The sequence below is a fragment of the Nuphar pumila genome, chromosome 4 (genome assembly GCF_984573655.1).
Source record: "Nuphar pumila chromosome 4, dmNupPumi1.hap1.1, whole genome shotgun sequence".
NCBI classification, from domain to species: Eukaryota; Viridiplantae; Streptophyta; class Magnoliopsida; order Nymphaeales; family Nymphaeaceae; genus Nuphar; species Nuphar pumila.
The window spans coordinates 145,809,980-145,826,786 of NC_143252.1; the positions used below are offsets into that span (position 1 = coordinate 145,809,980).

At 37.1% G+C, this 16,807-nt stretch overlaps 1 protein-coding gene across 6 annotated transcripts in view; it reads left to right on the plus strand.

Annotated features, from left to right (window-relative positions):
* The first annotated feature begins 1,168 nt into the window (after nt 1-1,168).
* The window catches only part of LOC149841530 (copper-transporting ATPase PAA2, chloroplastic-like), a 46,195-nt gene continuing 30,556 nt past the window's right edge, over nt 1,169-16,807 (plus strand). For all 6 annotated transcript variants that reach the window (XR_016431450.1, XR_016431449.1, XM_090003895.1 and 3 more), the window contains exons 1-9: nt 1,169-1,887; nt 3,833-3,910; nt 4,217-4,314; nt 4,453-4,506; nt 6,101-6,187; nt 8,540-8,704; nt 13,512-13,622; nt 14,201-14,269; nt 15,283-15,392. Coding sequence is in view for 4 of the 6 variants with exons in the window: in XM_090003895.1 (XP_089860021.1) it covers nt 1,242-1,887; nt 3,833-3,910; nt 4,217-4,314; nt 4,453-4,506; nt 6,101-6,187; nt 8,540-8,704; nt 13,512-13,622; nt 14,201-14,269; nt 15,283-15,392 (1,418 nt within the window). In the remaining 2 variants the exon portion in view is untranslated. The remainder of the gene's footprint in view (nt 1,888-3,832; nt 3,911-4,216; nt 4,315-4,452; nt 4,507-6,100; nt 6,188-8,539; nt 8,705-13,511; nt 13,623-14,200; nt 14,270-15,282; nt 15,393-16,807) is intronic.

Here is a 16,807-nt window from a genome sequence, read left to right on the forward strand (position 1 = left end):
TCACGAGCTTAGAAGCGAAGGCCCCTGCAATGTAGCTTCAAGAATTTGCAAACATCGAAAGCAGGCCTTTTAAGCGCACAATCAACGGACAACACACGTGCATGAGCAGAAGCAAGAGTATGCGCATTCACAAACACAAAGAGAGCAAAGAGACAAGGATGCAAAAAACTTCTTTGTAGATACTTGAAAGTAAAGTACCTCAAGAGGGGAAGAGAGGGTCCGAATACACGAGGTACTTAAGCCGTAAGGCCTTGTGGGGCACTCGAGAGTGCCAAAGAGGTATATACATCAGAGCGAAAAGGTAAAAAAACGTGGTGGTCTGGAATAGGGGGATTGCTCTTTCCTAAATTGATAAGATCCATGTTGGTGGGATGAATGGACCGTTATCGAATTCTGTTCGGCTGCGCGACAAGCTAGCTTGAGGAGACCTTCCATGGGTGACTAAAGGAACCTGAAGACTCCCTTGGAGATTGACAACTAGCAAGCTATGAGAATATCATTAAAAATGTCACTGGAGGAGCTTTTGACGGCCTTGGCCTGCTTCTTCCTGTGGATTCTATAAGATTGGATTCGAGCACAACAACCAAAGAGTTTTTTCTTCCTCTGAACCCATATCAACACTTATGGGAGAAATGAATAGCTTTCCAAAGATGGATCGGTTGCAGCAGGGATTGGACTGTCTTCAATGGCACTTGACTAATAAGGAGGAGACATCTGCAATCTACAGCCTCTTATGTGCTGCTCTCTGATTGGATATTCTGTGCTTAGAGTAAAAGAGGCCAAGTCCTATCTGTTAAGGAAAAAGAAATTTCATTCCCTGGGGAAGCTCTTGTCTCCCTTAGAAGGACTACACCACATTTAGAGACATAAGAAAGTGAAAAGAGGAGATTTTTTGTCAACCTGTTGGGGGGATAAACTCGGATGTTTCTCCGATTTTAAGGTCGAGGACGAGACGCATCGCGTGATTTTTATAACCGAGTCGGGTAGCGTTAATTCGAGCGGTCATCCGCTTGTTACTTGCTAGACCGTCTTGGGTTAGGTATCGACGAGACGCAAGCGGACTCTCGTCACCTGAGATCTGCGCCAACCGCATCGCGTAACTCGTCCGGGCTTCAATCAAACCACAATTCTTTCGTGGTCGAGACTAAAAGTGCCCATATCCTTTTGAAAGCCATTCTTCCCACCGCCCATTTCCCCTCCTTTGGAAATTGGAATGCTGGCTGGGTCGAGCCTCCTTACGCATGGCGGGTGAGCTTCTGCAGAGCACCCTCTCCTTCCGGCCACGATTTACGATCGCCCTCAATGGAACTACGATTCTCATGCCCCGACCATTTCGTAAGTCACTATGCAGAACTTTACGTTTTCTCCGGCGAAGTTCCTGTCGGAATCCTCTTGGAATCTGCCGAGCTAAAGCCGTAGACATCGGATTACCGACCATCCTGAACCAGCCGGAACCGCAGCCGGAACCGCAGCCGGAGAAGAGTTCTCTGCTTCTGGATGTTAGCGGGATGATGTGCGGAGCCTGTGCCGCTCGCGTCAAGTCGGTCCTCGTCTCCGACGATCGTGTCGATTCAGCAGCGGTCAACCTGGTCACGGAAACCGTGGCGGTTAGGTTGAGAGTGGATGTTCCGGTGACCGGAAATTCCGACAGTGTTGCGGAGGAACTCTCGTGGAAGTTGTCGGATTGCGGATTCCCGGCGAAGAGAAGGAATTCCAGGCTAGGTGTTGAGGAAAACGTGAAGAAATGGAAGGAAATCGCTGAGAAGAAGGAGAAGTTGCTGGCCGGGAGCAGGAACAGAGTTGCTTTCGCCTGGACCTTGGTCGCTCTGTGCTGTGGCGGTCATGCTTCTCACTTGCTGCACTCTCTCGGTATTCACATTGCACACGGTAGGTTTCCGATTGTTTTTCTTCTTCATTCCGTTTGTTACTATGATTGACTGATCACTGCATCCATGCCTGTGCATGTATATTCACATAATGCATGCAAAGTACCTACCCATTATATTCATGTCGTGTTTACTCAGAGGCATATGCATTGGTGGAGTATATAAGATGTTTATACGTAAGTTGTGATCCTGAACTTGAGTTTCAATTTTCATGGAAACGATTGCACATTGGTACAGCACAGGAACTGTTGGATGCCGGTGGAACAATAATGAGCTTGGTCCAAGAGTCTGCGTCATATTTCTAACCATGCGCTCCATGCGCGCACGCGTGTGTAGCCAGTTTAGGAACGGGACCAATTAGTTTTCAATGTTGAAAGTGTTTTTGCTTGATCTAAACCTGCAAATGTGTTTATCAATGCCTGTTTACTAGGAAACATACTTTGAATTGAACAGTGAAAAAATAATTTTTTTATTACAAAGTCTTGTGTGCAATATGAGTCGTTGAATTTTAGATTCTTTTCTAAACCTATCTAAACATAAAAAGTGTTTAATCTAATACATGTTTTCTACGAAATAATCTATAGAGATCACGTTGGTAGGGTAGGACTTACAAAACATGCTATGCAATATCTAAACTAATTGGCCCATTTGGTAGTTCATTCCTAAACTGGTCAGGAGTGACCAGTTACTCCAATATCGTTCTTGGTAGTTTCTCAGTGCGGCTTTTCTCAGGGTTTTTTTTCAAGTAGTTTTTCCCAGGAAAATCCTGGACGCTTTAGAATTTTTTTTAATAATACAGAAGATAAGCAATAATAGGTTTTAACATTATTTTTTTTAAACATAAAGAAACAATTAGAAAAGGTTTTTAAAAATAAGAAAAACAAGAAATGGAAGAAGTATATATTTATATATATTAAGTATATAAAGTAAGATTTTTTAGTGTCATGATATTATCACATGATAATTTCATGGTATTTATGTTATAGCTGATATTTTGGAAATCTTGTGATATCTTCTCTTTAATAACAGGTTAGGTGTTTTTCTCGTAAAAATTGTGATATTTTAACATCAATGATATTTTTTCTATGATATATATATATATATATATATATATATATATATATATATATATATATATATATATATATATATATATATATATATATATATATATATATATATATATATATGTGTGTGTGTGTGTGTGTGTGTGTGTGTGTGTATTCCAAAATGAATCTTTAAGTCTCTAAGGTTGATCGATAGAGCCTAGTATTTTCAATATCGATGTGGTGTCATGAAAATGGTCAATTGTCTCCTTGTAGTGAGTTTGGATAAATAGTTGGCAAACCCGGCGAGTCGACCCGGATCGGACCCCAACTAGGTCACGATTCAGGACCAGACCACTGATCCAGCCCATTAAATATATATATTTATCATGTATTTTATTATTTTAATGCATAATTCTTATATAAAATCACTTGTTATGAAGAATCTAATATTGTTCAATGAAAAAAGTTAATAATCATGTATAATTATATATTTTTGTAACTTATCTATTGACATATTAGCTTGAAGTTTAGTTATTTTCATGTCTTAGACATGTGCTTACACTATGACATATAGAGTCATGACTCGTTCGAGTCACCGAGTCAACCCGCTGACTCGGTGACCCAGTAGCAGTCCAATCCGAGCCCGAGTCACGAGTTTGCCAACTAACAATTTACGGTCCGTATTCATCATAATGCAGTAAAACCAAACCAGTCTCAAATATGAACCTCTTTATATTTTACATGTGCATATGCATGCCTAGATATATTCTATTTCTGGATTTGCCTATGTAACAGAACTACTGCATATGTATGACAGGCAATAATTATGAGATAGTTGACTACTGTTTATGAGCTTATAGCCAGTGATGTTCTTTTTCCACTTTCCAATTTATGTAGGGCCAGTCTGGGAAATTCTGCAGAATTTGTATGTAAAATGCTGCATTGCATTGGTTGCTTTGTTTGGACCAGGAAGAGGTGAGTGCGCTTTTCTTTTCTGTTTTATTTTTCTTTCTAAACCAGCATCTTGGTACATGTGCAACATTATGTGCTTTGTGGAGTTCAAATGTCAGTATTCATATTTTCTACTGATTGACTTGTATGTACAAATAAGAGTCCTGGCAGGATCTGTTTACTAAATTGTTATTCATATCAATCTTATGCATCTGTATTTTATTAATCATTACACATACACATGCACAAACTCTGTGTGTGTGTGTGGACCAGAACACACATGAAGAAAAAAAAGGAAATATGAAACAGGCATTTTTCATATAATTGCAGATCTTCTCGTGGATGGTGTAAATGCATTTTCTAAGGGATCTCCTAACATGAACTCTCTTGTGGGATTTGGATGCATCGCTGCATTTGCCATAAGTCTGGTCAGTTGTCTCTCAATGCTTTCTTTGAGAAGCAGTTTGCTTTCAATGCTTGAACCTCTAAATTATTGCACTTATTAGAATCAGTCATCTCTTTAGCTATTGAATTTGATCTGATATACAGTTTGTCTGCGGCTCTAGGTGTCTCTGTTGAACCCTGGGCTCGAATGGGATGCTAGCTTTTTCGATGAACCGGTAATCTAATCCTGTCGTACATGATACTTTTGGACTCATGCCATTTTCAGCTTTATCAGGAATGGCATTTTGATGTACCTGTGTATTATCAGTTTTTCCTTGTTTGATGCACTTCATGTGATACTTAGTCCCCTTTCCAGCTGCTAGAAAAGTTGTGTCATATCTGTGTTTGAATTGAATCTGAACAATATCTATTTATAAGATATAATCATATATCGTTCTTGAATTTAGACATGATATGTATCATCACGCACTCTTTAACCCTACATTCTGTCCTCCTCAGTCAGTTATCTTTTTTGCTATTCATTGATAATTGACAAACTTGACCACAATTTGCATAACCTGGAAAAGAAAGTGATTTCATGGTCATCTTGGTTGCGTCGATGCTGCACCTATAAGTTCATCTTCAGAGAGGTAGCTCTTGAAGGAGACCAAGAATGTCATATACAAATGACAAGGAATATGTCCTAGTGTAAAGAGGACAGGATATGGTTGCTCGCATGTGCTGACTTTGTCCTACGAAGTTCTTAGATTTCTTACAGGATATTCTTCATAACACCTTTTATCATCATGGTGACTTTGAATTCCACTGTTGGCCATTAGTAAGTTGCATTGTGATGTTACTCAAGCATTGAAAATGCATGTCTATCCTGACCTCGTTTCATGAAAAGATCAGCCCATGGCATCATTCAATGCCTCAAGGACAGGATTGTGATTGCCCTTTTGGTGGGTATAGATATGGACAACAAGGAAAACTTTCTCAATGTGGTTGCTTCACGTTCACAGTACCTTTGTTGCACATTTCTGTTCTTATGTGGTTTCTTCATACTCACAGTATCTTTGTTGCACATTTCTGTTCTTATTGGTTCTGTGAGAAAGAGAATTGCCAATATTGATATAGAGTTCCTTCTGTACTTCATCTTCTGCACCCCTGCATGCAGCTCTGCAAGTTGCACTACAGTGGTCACTATGGTTAAGTAATCTATAGCGTATTTAGCTAGTATCAGAAAAAGATAGGTTATGTCGCATTCTGAATCTCCGATACGTACTGAGGTTTCTTGAGTTTGGTGAGTGGAATCATCTCAGGGATTGAAAACTGGAGTCTCGGAATGCTCTGCTCAGAAAAAGCTTGCAGCACTGGGAAAATTTTCCTTCAATTCACCTCCAAATTTTCATCCCAAGAAAATAATGCATCATAAGAGGGGACTAAGTGCTATTGGTTGCAGTCTCAACTGTAACATGTCACCCCCTGTATGTGTATGCAACTATGCATGCATGTGTGTTCATACTGCATATCTGAGATTTTTTTAAGGTGTTTGAGCGCAGGATTCTGATGGCATGTTTTTGGTTCCAGTTTTTTAGAAGATTCCAACAATGTGCTGTTGTTCTTTGTATCTTAGTGTCTTCACTCGTTGGATTTGGCTGATATAAGACTATATGAATTGCTAATTTTGGTGGTTCTTGTAAACACCACCAAACAGTTAGTTTCTTATGAAAATTGAAGTTCATTAGCTCAGTTTCTTATGAAAAGTGAAGTTTATTGGCTAGTAAAATTTCATAGTTCTTATGTGACTCTTTTTTCTTTAGTATGCAGGTCATGCTTCTGGGTTTTGTGCTTCTTGGACGTTCTTTAGAAGAAAGGGCAAGAATTAAAGCATCCAGTGATATGAACCAACTTCTGGTTAGCTGTGTTCTCCAAGTTCCTTTTCATGTTCCTTTCTATCAATGTTCTTTCATGACAAGTATGATGAATTATGAACTTGTAACCTGTGTTGATTACTTTCCTGTGATATTATTGAACTTGAAATGTTCACATGGTACGATCCATGAACACTATCTGATTGTGTATATTTGTTATTTCTTCGAAGAAAACATGGATATTGACAAAATCCTGTTTTGTTGCTTTACTGGTAGAATTCATCATTAATATGCTCTATGTGATGATTGATGTGCTCTGTCCTGTGGCTTTGATGATTCCTTTGCAAAGTTTGATATTAATCTGTATTACTATCTGCACTTTTTGAAGATTGGTATTCTGTATATTGATATCAATCTAGTTGAAACTTGAAAGGAAGATGCCAATTTGATGCAAATATATTGGTGAACTAAAACATGAGCAATCAGATCTTCCTTTTGCAATACTTTAGAAAAAAACTGGTACATTAGACATGTTGTTTGAGCATTTTTCAGCTTTTCTAATGGAATTAAATGAATAACAATTCTGAAATGTATTAGGTCATTTTGGTTAAAGGGTCAAACTGGACAGTTCTTCTGATAATCACTAGTGAGAATGAGTTGCACGAACAACTTGGAGATAGGGTAACAGATTTTTTGCATAGTTTGCCGTCTCATAGGGGTCAAACCCTTAAATTTTTAAAATTCACAATTAGGTCTGCTGGCTGCTGCTCTTGAAATATCTCTCAATAACCAACTTTGCCTGGTTACTTCCTTGCCTTCAATTCGTTAACTTCACATTTTTTGTCAGAACTAGTGTTTTCCTGGAAATTTTCATCCTTTTCTGTTGTTAATGTTGCCTTTTTGACTTGTTATACACATTGAATGGAGGATGTAGGATCTATGTCTGATCTGGATAGTTTTAGTCATTGATTGAATGATAGTACGGCACTAGTTCAGTTATAGTGCTGGAAAAGTCAGATGCTACATATGGGACCAGAACATCTACATGGGTTGCCCTAGAGAAAAGGTCCCCTGGAGGCTAGGAGCTTGAGCTCACTTCTCTACAGCACATACTTGTTTTCAGCAATTGCTTCAAAATGCATTGTTGTCAACATCAATAAGTAGATTAGTTTCCATCTCTGTCTTGCCTAATCTTCTAAATTGGATCCATAGTTTTCCATGTTAGAAAACATGCATCATCAATTTTTAGTTTTGGAAGTTCAATTTCTATAACTGGTTAAAAGCTATGTATCTTGCTACCATTGTCAGTTTTTCACAGGAATATATGATCCCAAAGCATCATCTGACAAAATGCTTCTGCAACACTTGCAAAATGCTTCTCATTTTTTTTGTATTTGTGATTCTTCCCGAATGCCTCTTGCTTGCTTTCTCTACAAGGTTTTTAGAGTTTTTCTTGTTGCATTTCTTCTTTTTGAGGCTACCTTCTTACTACTTCCACTTCATTATAATTACTAGCATTTGCTTTAGCTATAGCATGTACAGGTCTAGGAGGCATCTCTGTGCGATTCAGCCTGATTTCAAAGTAATCAACTGCCAAGTCATGCCTTAGTTTCCTTATTGAGCATGCTCATGTCACTTTAAATATCAACCTGAGAATCGGGAAATTCCAACCAATCAACATCTTATGGAATATGAAGCACATCTGCCAATGGAATTGGATTCATTATGTCTAGTATGTATATATAGAGAAATGTGTAGCTTCCAAACCATTTATCTCCCAGACTGTCCCAGACCCCTTTAAAAAACATGCTTGTATGAGTTTTTTGCATAATCCAAACCTGTAGATGTGTTTATCATTGTTTATTTACTAAAATTCTTACTTTGAATTGAGTCAATTTAATAAGAAAACTTGTTTTTAGTTAATCAAATTTTTTGGTGCAATATATACCGTTGATTATTTTGTGAAGCTAAAAACACATCTAAACATGAAAAATGTTTAAACTAATATATGTTTTCTACTAAATAAAGCATAGAGATCACATCTATGGATTTAGAGTAAACGAAAAACACATGCAAGTATGTTTTTTAAAGGGGTCTGGGACGGTCCGGGAGATAAATGGTCTCGAAGTTACACATTACTTAGTGTGTGTGTGTATGTGTTTGTGTGATGGTTTTGGCATTTTTTGAATAGTTTCAATTGCTGGCTTCCATCACTGAAGCCTTTCCGATATATGTTGTTTGATTTCTCTCAATATTTTTATTCTTCTCAAAATTAGATGTATCTGCTATTCGTTTATTGACTATGTGCTTTATTTTTAACTCTGTTATGTTCTCTTCTCTCTTTATTAAAACAGAAGATGCTGAAAGTACTAACCATGGGTGTGCCTTCATGCAGTCATTAGTGTCTTCTCAATCACGATTGGTGGTCACCTCTGCTGAAGGTGGCATATCAGATGACAATGCTGTCTGCCCTGATGCAATTTGTGTTGAGGTTTCAACTGATGACATTAGAGTTGGAGACTCGATCTTAATTTTTCCTGGAGAGACTGTTCCTGTAGATGTATGTATTTTTATCTAAACTTTCCATGTCTTTTTTATGAGCTTCAGAAGTCTGCATAAACTGTGACCAGTTCCAAAGCATGCTTGTAATTCGCTACTACTCTTCATGGCCAGCTGAGTGAATTTATTTTGTTACCTCGCATTTTATTGTTTTTTTCTGTTCTTTTATTTGATAAAAAAATATTACACAAAAAGATACCTCTTTCTGCATATTCTTGGTTGAAATGATCAAAACAAATGTCATTTTTTTCCCTTAAGTTATTGAAAGAAGTGGCTTAAAGTTTATGTACATTGAGGAACACTATCAATGTGGATTATTGAAACATTATGGTAAGATTGAAAGTTTGAAACACACCTTTCTCACTGCTTTTGGTGATATATATTGGACGATGTGTATGGATTTTGCAAATGCTAATGGTTGCTTTGTTTTTCTTTTCCATCTTTTCCAAAAACTGATGTTGCTTTATTATGTATTTATAACCTTATATAGTATGACTTGCAAGCATGAACATGTTTTGATAGAAAATCTAGCTCACAAGTATTAAACAAGCATCAACACCCAAATGTCCTCGAAACAGGTATAGAGGTCCCCATTAAGTGCATAAAACAACACATTCACAATTGAGGTCCTTGGAAGGTAGTCATTCAGTGTGATAGATTTTCATGGAAGAAAGCTTCATTCTGCATATGCAATCCAACTTCCGACCAATGGGGAAACTTTTTCTCATGGTGCCAAGAATATCATAATAAACATGACAAACCCCTTAAATTTGCATAGACACAAAAAGACCAATATTCCCCCCCTTTTTTCTTTTTGTAGCATGGCACACATAAAATTTCATAGTGAAAGTTACCATTACGAAGCATTTGAATCCTTTTTTTTTTGTAGAAAACCAAGTCCGGCCCCCAATCTTGAAAAACCCATTTCAATGACAAAGAGGGGAGGGTCTGCATTCAATGCCAATCTTTTCTCAGAGATTCCTCCTGTATACTCGTTGAACATGTACACCTTTGATTTTCCTTTTGCTTCATTTCGCTTCTTGAAACATTCTGAAGCTCACATCCTTTCTCATTATGAGAGTAGTTTTGTTAATTGCATCACAAGTTGCAGGACTAACTAAATTATCTTTCGCAATATATATATATATATATATATATATATATATATATATATATATATATATATATATATATATATATAGTCTTCAAAAATATAGAATAGGCTCCCATAAGGCCATAACACCTTATCAGACCAACATTAGTTCTCAAGATTTGAAACTTGCCTTAACAAAGTTTGTATAGCTTATTTTATTTTCCTAATGCCACTAAAAGTAATTATACAACAACAACAACAACAACTACACCTTCATCCCAAAACAATTGGGGTCGGCGATATGAACCAACAAAGAAAATCATTATGGGTCTTCCACATGAATCTTTCTCCTTCATTCATTTCTATCCAATGCCATGTCCTCGGTGAGGTTCAAAGCATTCATATCCTTTCTTATCACCTCTATCCATGTCTTCCTAGGCCTACCCCGACCTCTTTTAACTAATATATTTTCCCATTTCTCCATCCTTCTAACTGGAGCATGATTAGGCCTTCGTCGAATATGTCCAAACCACCGTAAACGATTCTCTCTCATCTTATTTTCAATGGGTGCAACGCCTACCTTCTTACGTATCTCCTCGTTCTGAATCTTATCTTTTATTGTATTTCCACACATCCATCTTAGCATACACATCTCAGCTACACTCATTTTTTGAATATGATGTCTTTTGGCAGCCCAACATTCCGTACTATATAGTAGAGCGGGCCTAATAGTCATCCTATAAAACTTTCCCTTCAACCGCAATGACATTATACGATCGCACAACACTCCAGTTGCACTCTTCCATTTCATCCACCCAACCTTTATCCTATGATTTACATCTCCATCAATTTCTCCATACTTTTGAATGATAGATCCCAAATATTTGAAAGAATCATCCACCGGTATTTCGTGCTCACCAAGCTTCACTACACTCCCATCACTACTTCGTTGCTTACTAAATCAACATTTCATGTATTCTGTCTTACTCTTACTCAACTTAAAACCTCTTGCTTCCAATGTCTGTATCCATAATTCTAACTTAGCATTAACCCCAGCTCTAGACTCATCAATCAAAACAATATCATCAGCAAACAACATACACCACGACACATTTTCTTGAATTGATCTCGTAAGCTCATCCATCACTATAGCAAATAGGAAAGGGCTTAAAGCAGATCCTTGATGTAACCCAACCGTTATAGGAAAATTGGTTGTCACCCCTCCACAAGTGCGGACATTGGTTACTACTCCTTCATACATATCTTTAATTATACTAATGTACTTGAGAGAAACACCTTTCTTCATCATTGTCCACCAGAGAACGTCCATAGGTACTCTATCGTAAGCCTTCTCCAAATTAATAAAAACCATATGCAAATCTTTGTTCCTCTCTCTATTTCTCTCAATAAGTTGTCTAAGAATATGTATAGCTTCCATAGTTGATCTTTCAGGCATAAAACCAAATTGATTCTCCGATATCATGACAATCTTCCTCAACCTAGACTCAATCACCCTCTCCCAAAGTTTCATAGTATGACTCATGAGTTTTATACCACGATAGTTTGTGCAATCTTGTATATCACCCTTATTTTTATATAGAGGCACCAAAGTACTCTTCTTCCACTCATTAGACATCTTATTTGTCCGCCAAATCTTGTTAAAAAGATTTGTCAACCATTCTAAACCTTTCTCTCCCAAGCATTTCCAAGCCTCGATAGGTATACCATCTGGGCCAACTGCCCTTCTTGATTTCATTTTCTTCAAAGCCTCTGCAATTTCTTTCTTTTGAATCTTGCGCATGAAGTCACGATTCATCTCATGAAAAGGAATTGAAAAGTCTCCAAGATCCTGAGCATGACTTTCATTAAATAGCTTATCAAAATAATCTTTCTATCTCTCCTTAATCTCCTCATCTTTGACTAAAACCCTTTGCGTTTCATCTTTGATACATCTAACCATACCCAGATCCCTCGATTTCCTATCTCTCATCTTTGCAAGCCTATAAATATCCTTCTCACCCTCTTTGGTATCCAACTTGTCATAAACCTCCTTATATACCTTATCCCTCGCGTTCTGAACTACTTTTTTAGCTTCCTTTTTTGCTATCATATACTTCTCCAAATTCTCATTATCACGATTTTTACTTAGATTTCTATAACACTCTCTTTTAACCTTAATAGCTAATTTGACATCCTCGTTCCACCACGATGTATCCTTACCTAGCGGTGCACCGCCTTTAGACTCACCCAATACCTCCTTAGCCACCTTTCTCATGCCACCCGCTATCTTATTCCACATAGATTCTGAATTCTCCTCGAGACACCAATCAGCTGCCTTAACTACCTTCTCTACAAACATTCCTTGTTTAGCTCCTTTCAGTGCCCACCACTTAATTCTAGGATCTATCGTATGTCTATCCCTTTTGTTGCATTGTCTAATTCTAAGATCTAAAATTAAGACTCTATGTTGTGTAGCTACACTTTCTCTCGGTATAACCTTACAATCGATGCAACAACCCCTATCTCTCTTTCTAAGTAGGAAAAAATCTATCTGACTCATATTAACCCCACTTTTAAATGTTACTAGGTGAGACTCTCTCTTCCTAAACCAAGTGTTTGCTAAGATCATATCATAGGACAAACCAAAATCTAAAATCCTTTCTCCACTTTCATTTCTTTTTCCTATACCATAGCCTCCATGGATACTCTCAAATCCATCCCTATTAATGCCTACATGCCCATTAAGGTCACCGCCGATGAAAAGCCTTTCTCCATAAGATATCCCTTGTACTACTCTATCGAAATCTTCCCAAAATTGACGCTTAATGAAATCATCTAAACCTACTTGAGGTGCATAAACACTGATAATATTAATAATCTCCGAACCTAATACTAATTTAATAAGTAAAATCCTATCACCCTTCCTACGGACCTCAACTACATTATCTATAAACTAACGACTCATGACAATCCCTACTCCATTCTTATTCCTATTTATTCCTGTATACCAAATCTTATATTCCCAAGGTTCTATCACTTTTGCTTTCTCACCTACCCATTTGGTCTCTTGTAAACATAAAATATCAATCTTTCTCCTACACATAACATCTACTAACTCTACCAACTTACTAGTTAATGATCCTATGTTCCAAGTGGCTAACCTAATTTTATGGTCTTGGACTAACTTCTTTACCCCCACCCGTCCAACAAAGTGAGGGAACCCTTGCCTATTTGACACCACACCCGGGCGCCGGTGTGACGCGTCGCTTCCGGGAGACGACCTAGCAACCCTTGCCCATTTATCACTGCCTCCGGGCCTATAGAGTACAACACGTCGCTCAGTAGGGAATGTTCCAACGAAATTCTCATATTGGTTCATATTCATAGGGTATGACTAAGTTTTTATGCTGGCTGTCACAGACCTACCGCAACCCTCCTCCTTTATCCGGGCTTGGGACCGACAGTGGATAACTAAACAGTTATACACAGGCGGAGTTACCAAAAGTAATTATGTATTTGTGAAATAGAAGAAGTTTGTATTATGTATTTTAAAAGTCAGGGATGTGCTATTGTTTAGAGCATCTTTCCAAGTTCTCTCTCTCTCTCTCTTTCTCTCTCTTATATTGTTCATGATGGTTGAGTGGATATGCCTTCTTTTGTTTTAATTATATTAAAATGCTCATCATGATCTGACATTTCTTATTTACCCTCTTAGGGGAGAGTTGTTGCAGGAAAAAGTTGGGTGGATGAATCTATGCTCAATGGAGAATCACTTCCTGTATTCAAGGAAGGAGGTCATGTTGTTTCAGCTGGGACTGTTAACTGGGTATGCATATTAATTTTGCATCTGGACAATATTTTCTTCTTAATCCTGCCATATGCATTCCTAAACCCTCTTCCCACCTTCCTTACACCATCTCCTCTTTTGTAATTGTTATCATATGTTGAGTTGACTTGTTAAGCATGGAATAATTAGTCAACCTGGAATTTGGGATTGAATGCATACAGAAATTTATGTAATACGTGGAGTGTGTGTTACTCTTTTCAAATTAACTACCTGGAAAATGCATATTGGCATAACTTCTTAAAGGAAGATGAACATTTATGGTATTATGAAGGTTGACCAGGTCTTCCCCTGAATCTGAAAGGTCCACGGTAACATTCATGGACAACTTGGCTTTTAAGAAGCAATGTCAAACCTTTCTAAAGTGTTTTAAGAACCAATGTCAAACTTTTATTAGAGTTGCTTTCTTCATGTTTATGACCAATATGCACACAAAATTTTATGTTTATTCCGGGTAGTTTGTTAAATTAAAAAAAATTGCTCTTATGAAGACACGTCCTGAATTGCATGTTACTTATCGTGTCAAGCATGGCCTACTGGTTTTCAATTACATTTTACAGGATGGCCCATTGAGGATTGAAGCATCTTCTACTGGATCTATGTCAACAATTTCCAAAATTATTCGCTTGGTCAGTATATTTCTAGTTTGTGAGTGCCTACAATTAGTCATTGTTTCCATATTTATTGCTGTTTTTAGGTTGCAGGTGCAATGTTCATGTATTATTTGTTGGATATTTTATCCCATGTTGGGAAGTACGTTAGTCCCATCTCTTATAGACTTTTAAAAATGAAAAAGTAGCTAGCTAAAAATAGAAAGCTAATTTCCATGGAGGATTTAATATCATATCTGTCAATATTCAAATGGTAGGGACTCTGGAAAGTGGAAACAATATTAAGTTGTAGTATCAATTTGTGACATATAGATTCATATATCCTTACACAAAGCTATCCATGGGCCACCATTAAACAAATGGATCTGGAGGGTGTTTAGAAAGTTCTATGGTCTTAAGAATATAATGTGCACTCCTCTAACCAAATATGCCACAAAATTACTTTTACCCTCCATTTCCAAATTGTCATCCATTGACTGATGATTTAGTTTATGGTGCCAAAAATAATTCAATAAAGGATTAATCTGTCAAATCATTTTTATCCTGCAACTTGAAATAATGTTCATTATTGACTGATGATCTATTTTTGGTGCCAAGAATAATTCAATAAAGGACCAATTTAATCTTCTACTATATGTATGCAAAGTATATTGAGCTTGCTAATAGCAGTAAAAGATGGCATGCTGGTGGAATAAAAAATATTCTAGAGCACTTGGATTTTCAGCTTCTAGTTGTAAGGCCTTTGTTAAAATAGTTGTGAAAGATCCATCAGAAAAAATGATGGAATTATGATTTACCAATTACCATACTTCTTTGGGTTTTATTCCTTTGAAACACCAACTCTCGCCACAGCCTTAGACATCCATATCCAACAAAAAAATAAAAATGAGAGAAAAAGGAAAAGGAGGGGAAAAGGTAGGTTTATGTTTTTCATTGTCCAAAGCCTTCTTATTTGGTTTGACTAAAAGTCCCTGAAGGTGAGCCAACCACAAAAATATTGGGGAATTTATGAGATCTTTGGGATTTTGCAGGTTGAGGACTCACAAGGTAATGAGTCTCCTATCCAAAGAGTTGCAGATTCAATTGCTGGGTCTTTTGTATACAGTGTGATGACATTATCTGCAGTGACTTTTGCATTCTGGTACATACATGCTCTAATGCTGCCTTTGAAACAAAGCAACTAGTTATCTTGTACCTTGAAATTGTTCGTGTTTTATTTTGCATGGAGAATGATTATCTAGCTGCAGATTCATGCTGAGAAAAAAATCCTTTTAGGGCACGTTTGGAAGCAAGAAAATTTCTCACAGGAAAAGGAAATTTTGCCTATGAAAAGTTTTGATATGATAACTTTTCTAAATGAAAAAATTTCACTTGATTGTAGCATGAGAAAAATAGAATAGAAAATGTAAGAAAAATGAGAGAGACGGGAGGGGGGGGGGGTGTTGTTAATCAGCCTTAAAGAAAATGAGAGTCTTCAACAAAGTCCACCAAATCACCAAAGTGGATACACAGAAGAGCCACAACAAGATCCACCAAATCACCAAAGTGAACACACAAAGAGTCACAAATAGGTTCACTCACAAAACCCACAAATGGGCACACAAAGGAGGCTCACAAAATTTTAAAATAATATTTTATTAATGTCAAACACATGCAAGAAGCATTAAGATATGAGAAGGGATGGACCCTTATTTATATGCAATATGGAAGCTTCCATAAAGGCGTTCGAGGTGGTGTCGTTGGACCTGCTCTAACGTCGCTTTTGACTAGTCAACTTTGTGTTGACTAGTTCAAATGAAACAAAAAAAAGGAAAAAGAAACTAACCTAGTTATAATATATATATATATATATATATATGTATATAATACATATACATGCATATATATACAATTTAACACACTCCCTCAAACTTACGGTCGAATAACTGAAAGTTTGCCTAAGAGAAAGTAAAATCTAGGAGCAACGAGAGGTTTGGTAAAGAAATCCTCCAATTGATATTCTGAGGTAACATAGGAAAGATTGATAGTGCCCTCTAGGTACTCTTCTCATACGTAATGACAGTCCATCTCAATTTGTTTGGTATACTCGTGAAAAGTCCGATTGCTGGCAATGTAGATGAAACTTTTGTTGTCACAACACATTTGTAATACTCCTTTAATTTGAACTCCTATATTAGCCAATCTTCTGAGCCAGATCACCTCCATAGTAGTTATAGCCATGACACGGTAATCTGCTTCAATCAAAGAGAGAGAAACCTTCTGCTGCTTACACTGCCATGAGATTAACGATTCACCTAAGAAAACACAAAATTGAGTGTTGGTTATTGTGATCACCTCCCCAATCAACATCAATATAAGCAATTAAATCTAAGGATAAAGAAGTAGATAAGAAAAGTCCATGTTAAATAGAAGTCTTAATATATCTAATGATACACAAAATCGCTCTCATATGAACAAAAGTGAGAGCTTGTTGATACTAGCTGGTTGTGTGAACTTCATGCGTTATATTATGTCTTGTAATTGAAAGATAAGAAAGTGCCTCGATAAGTTATTTGT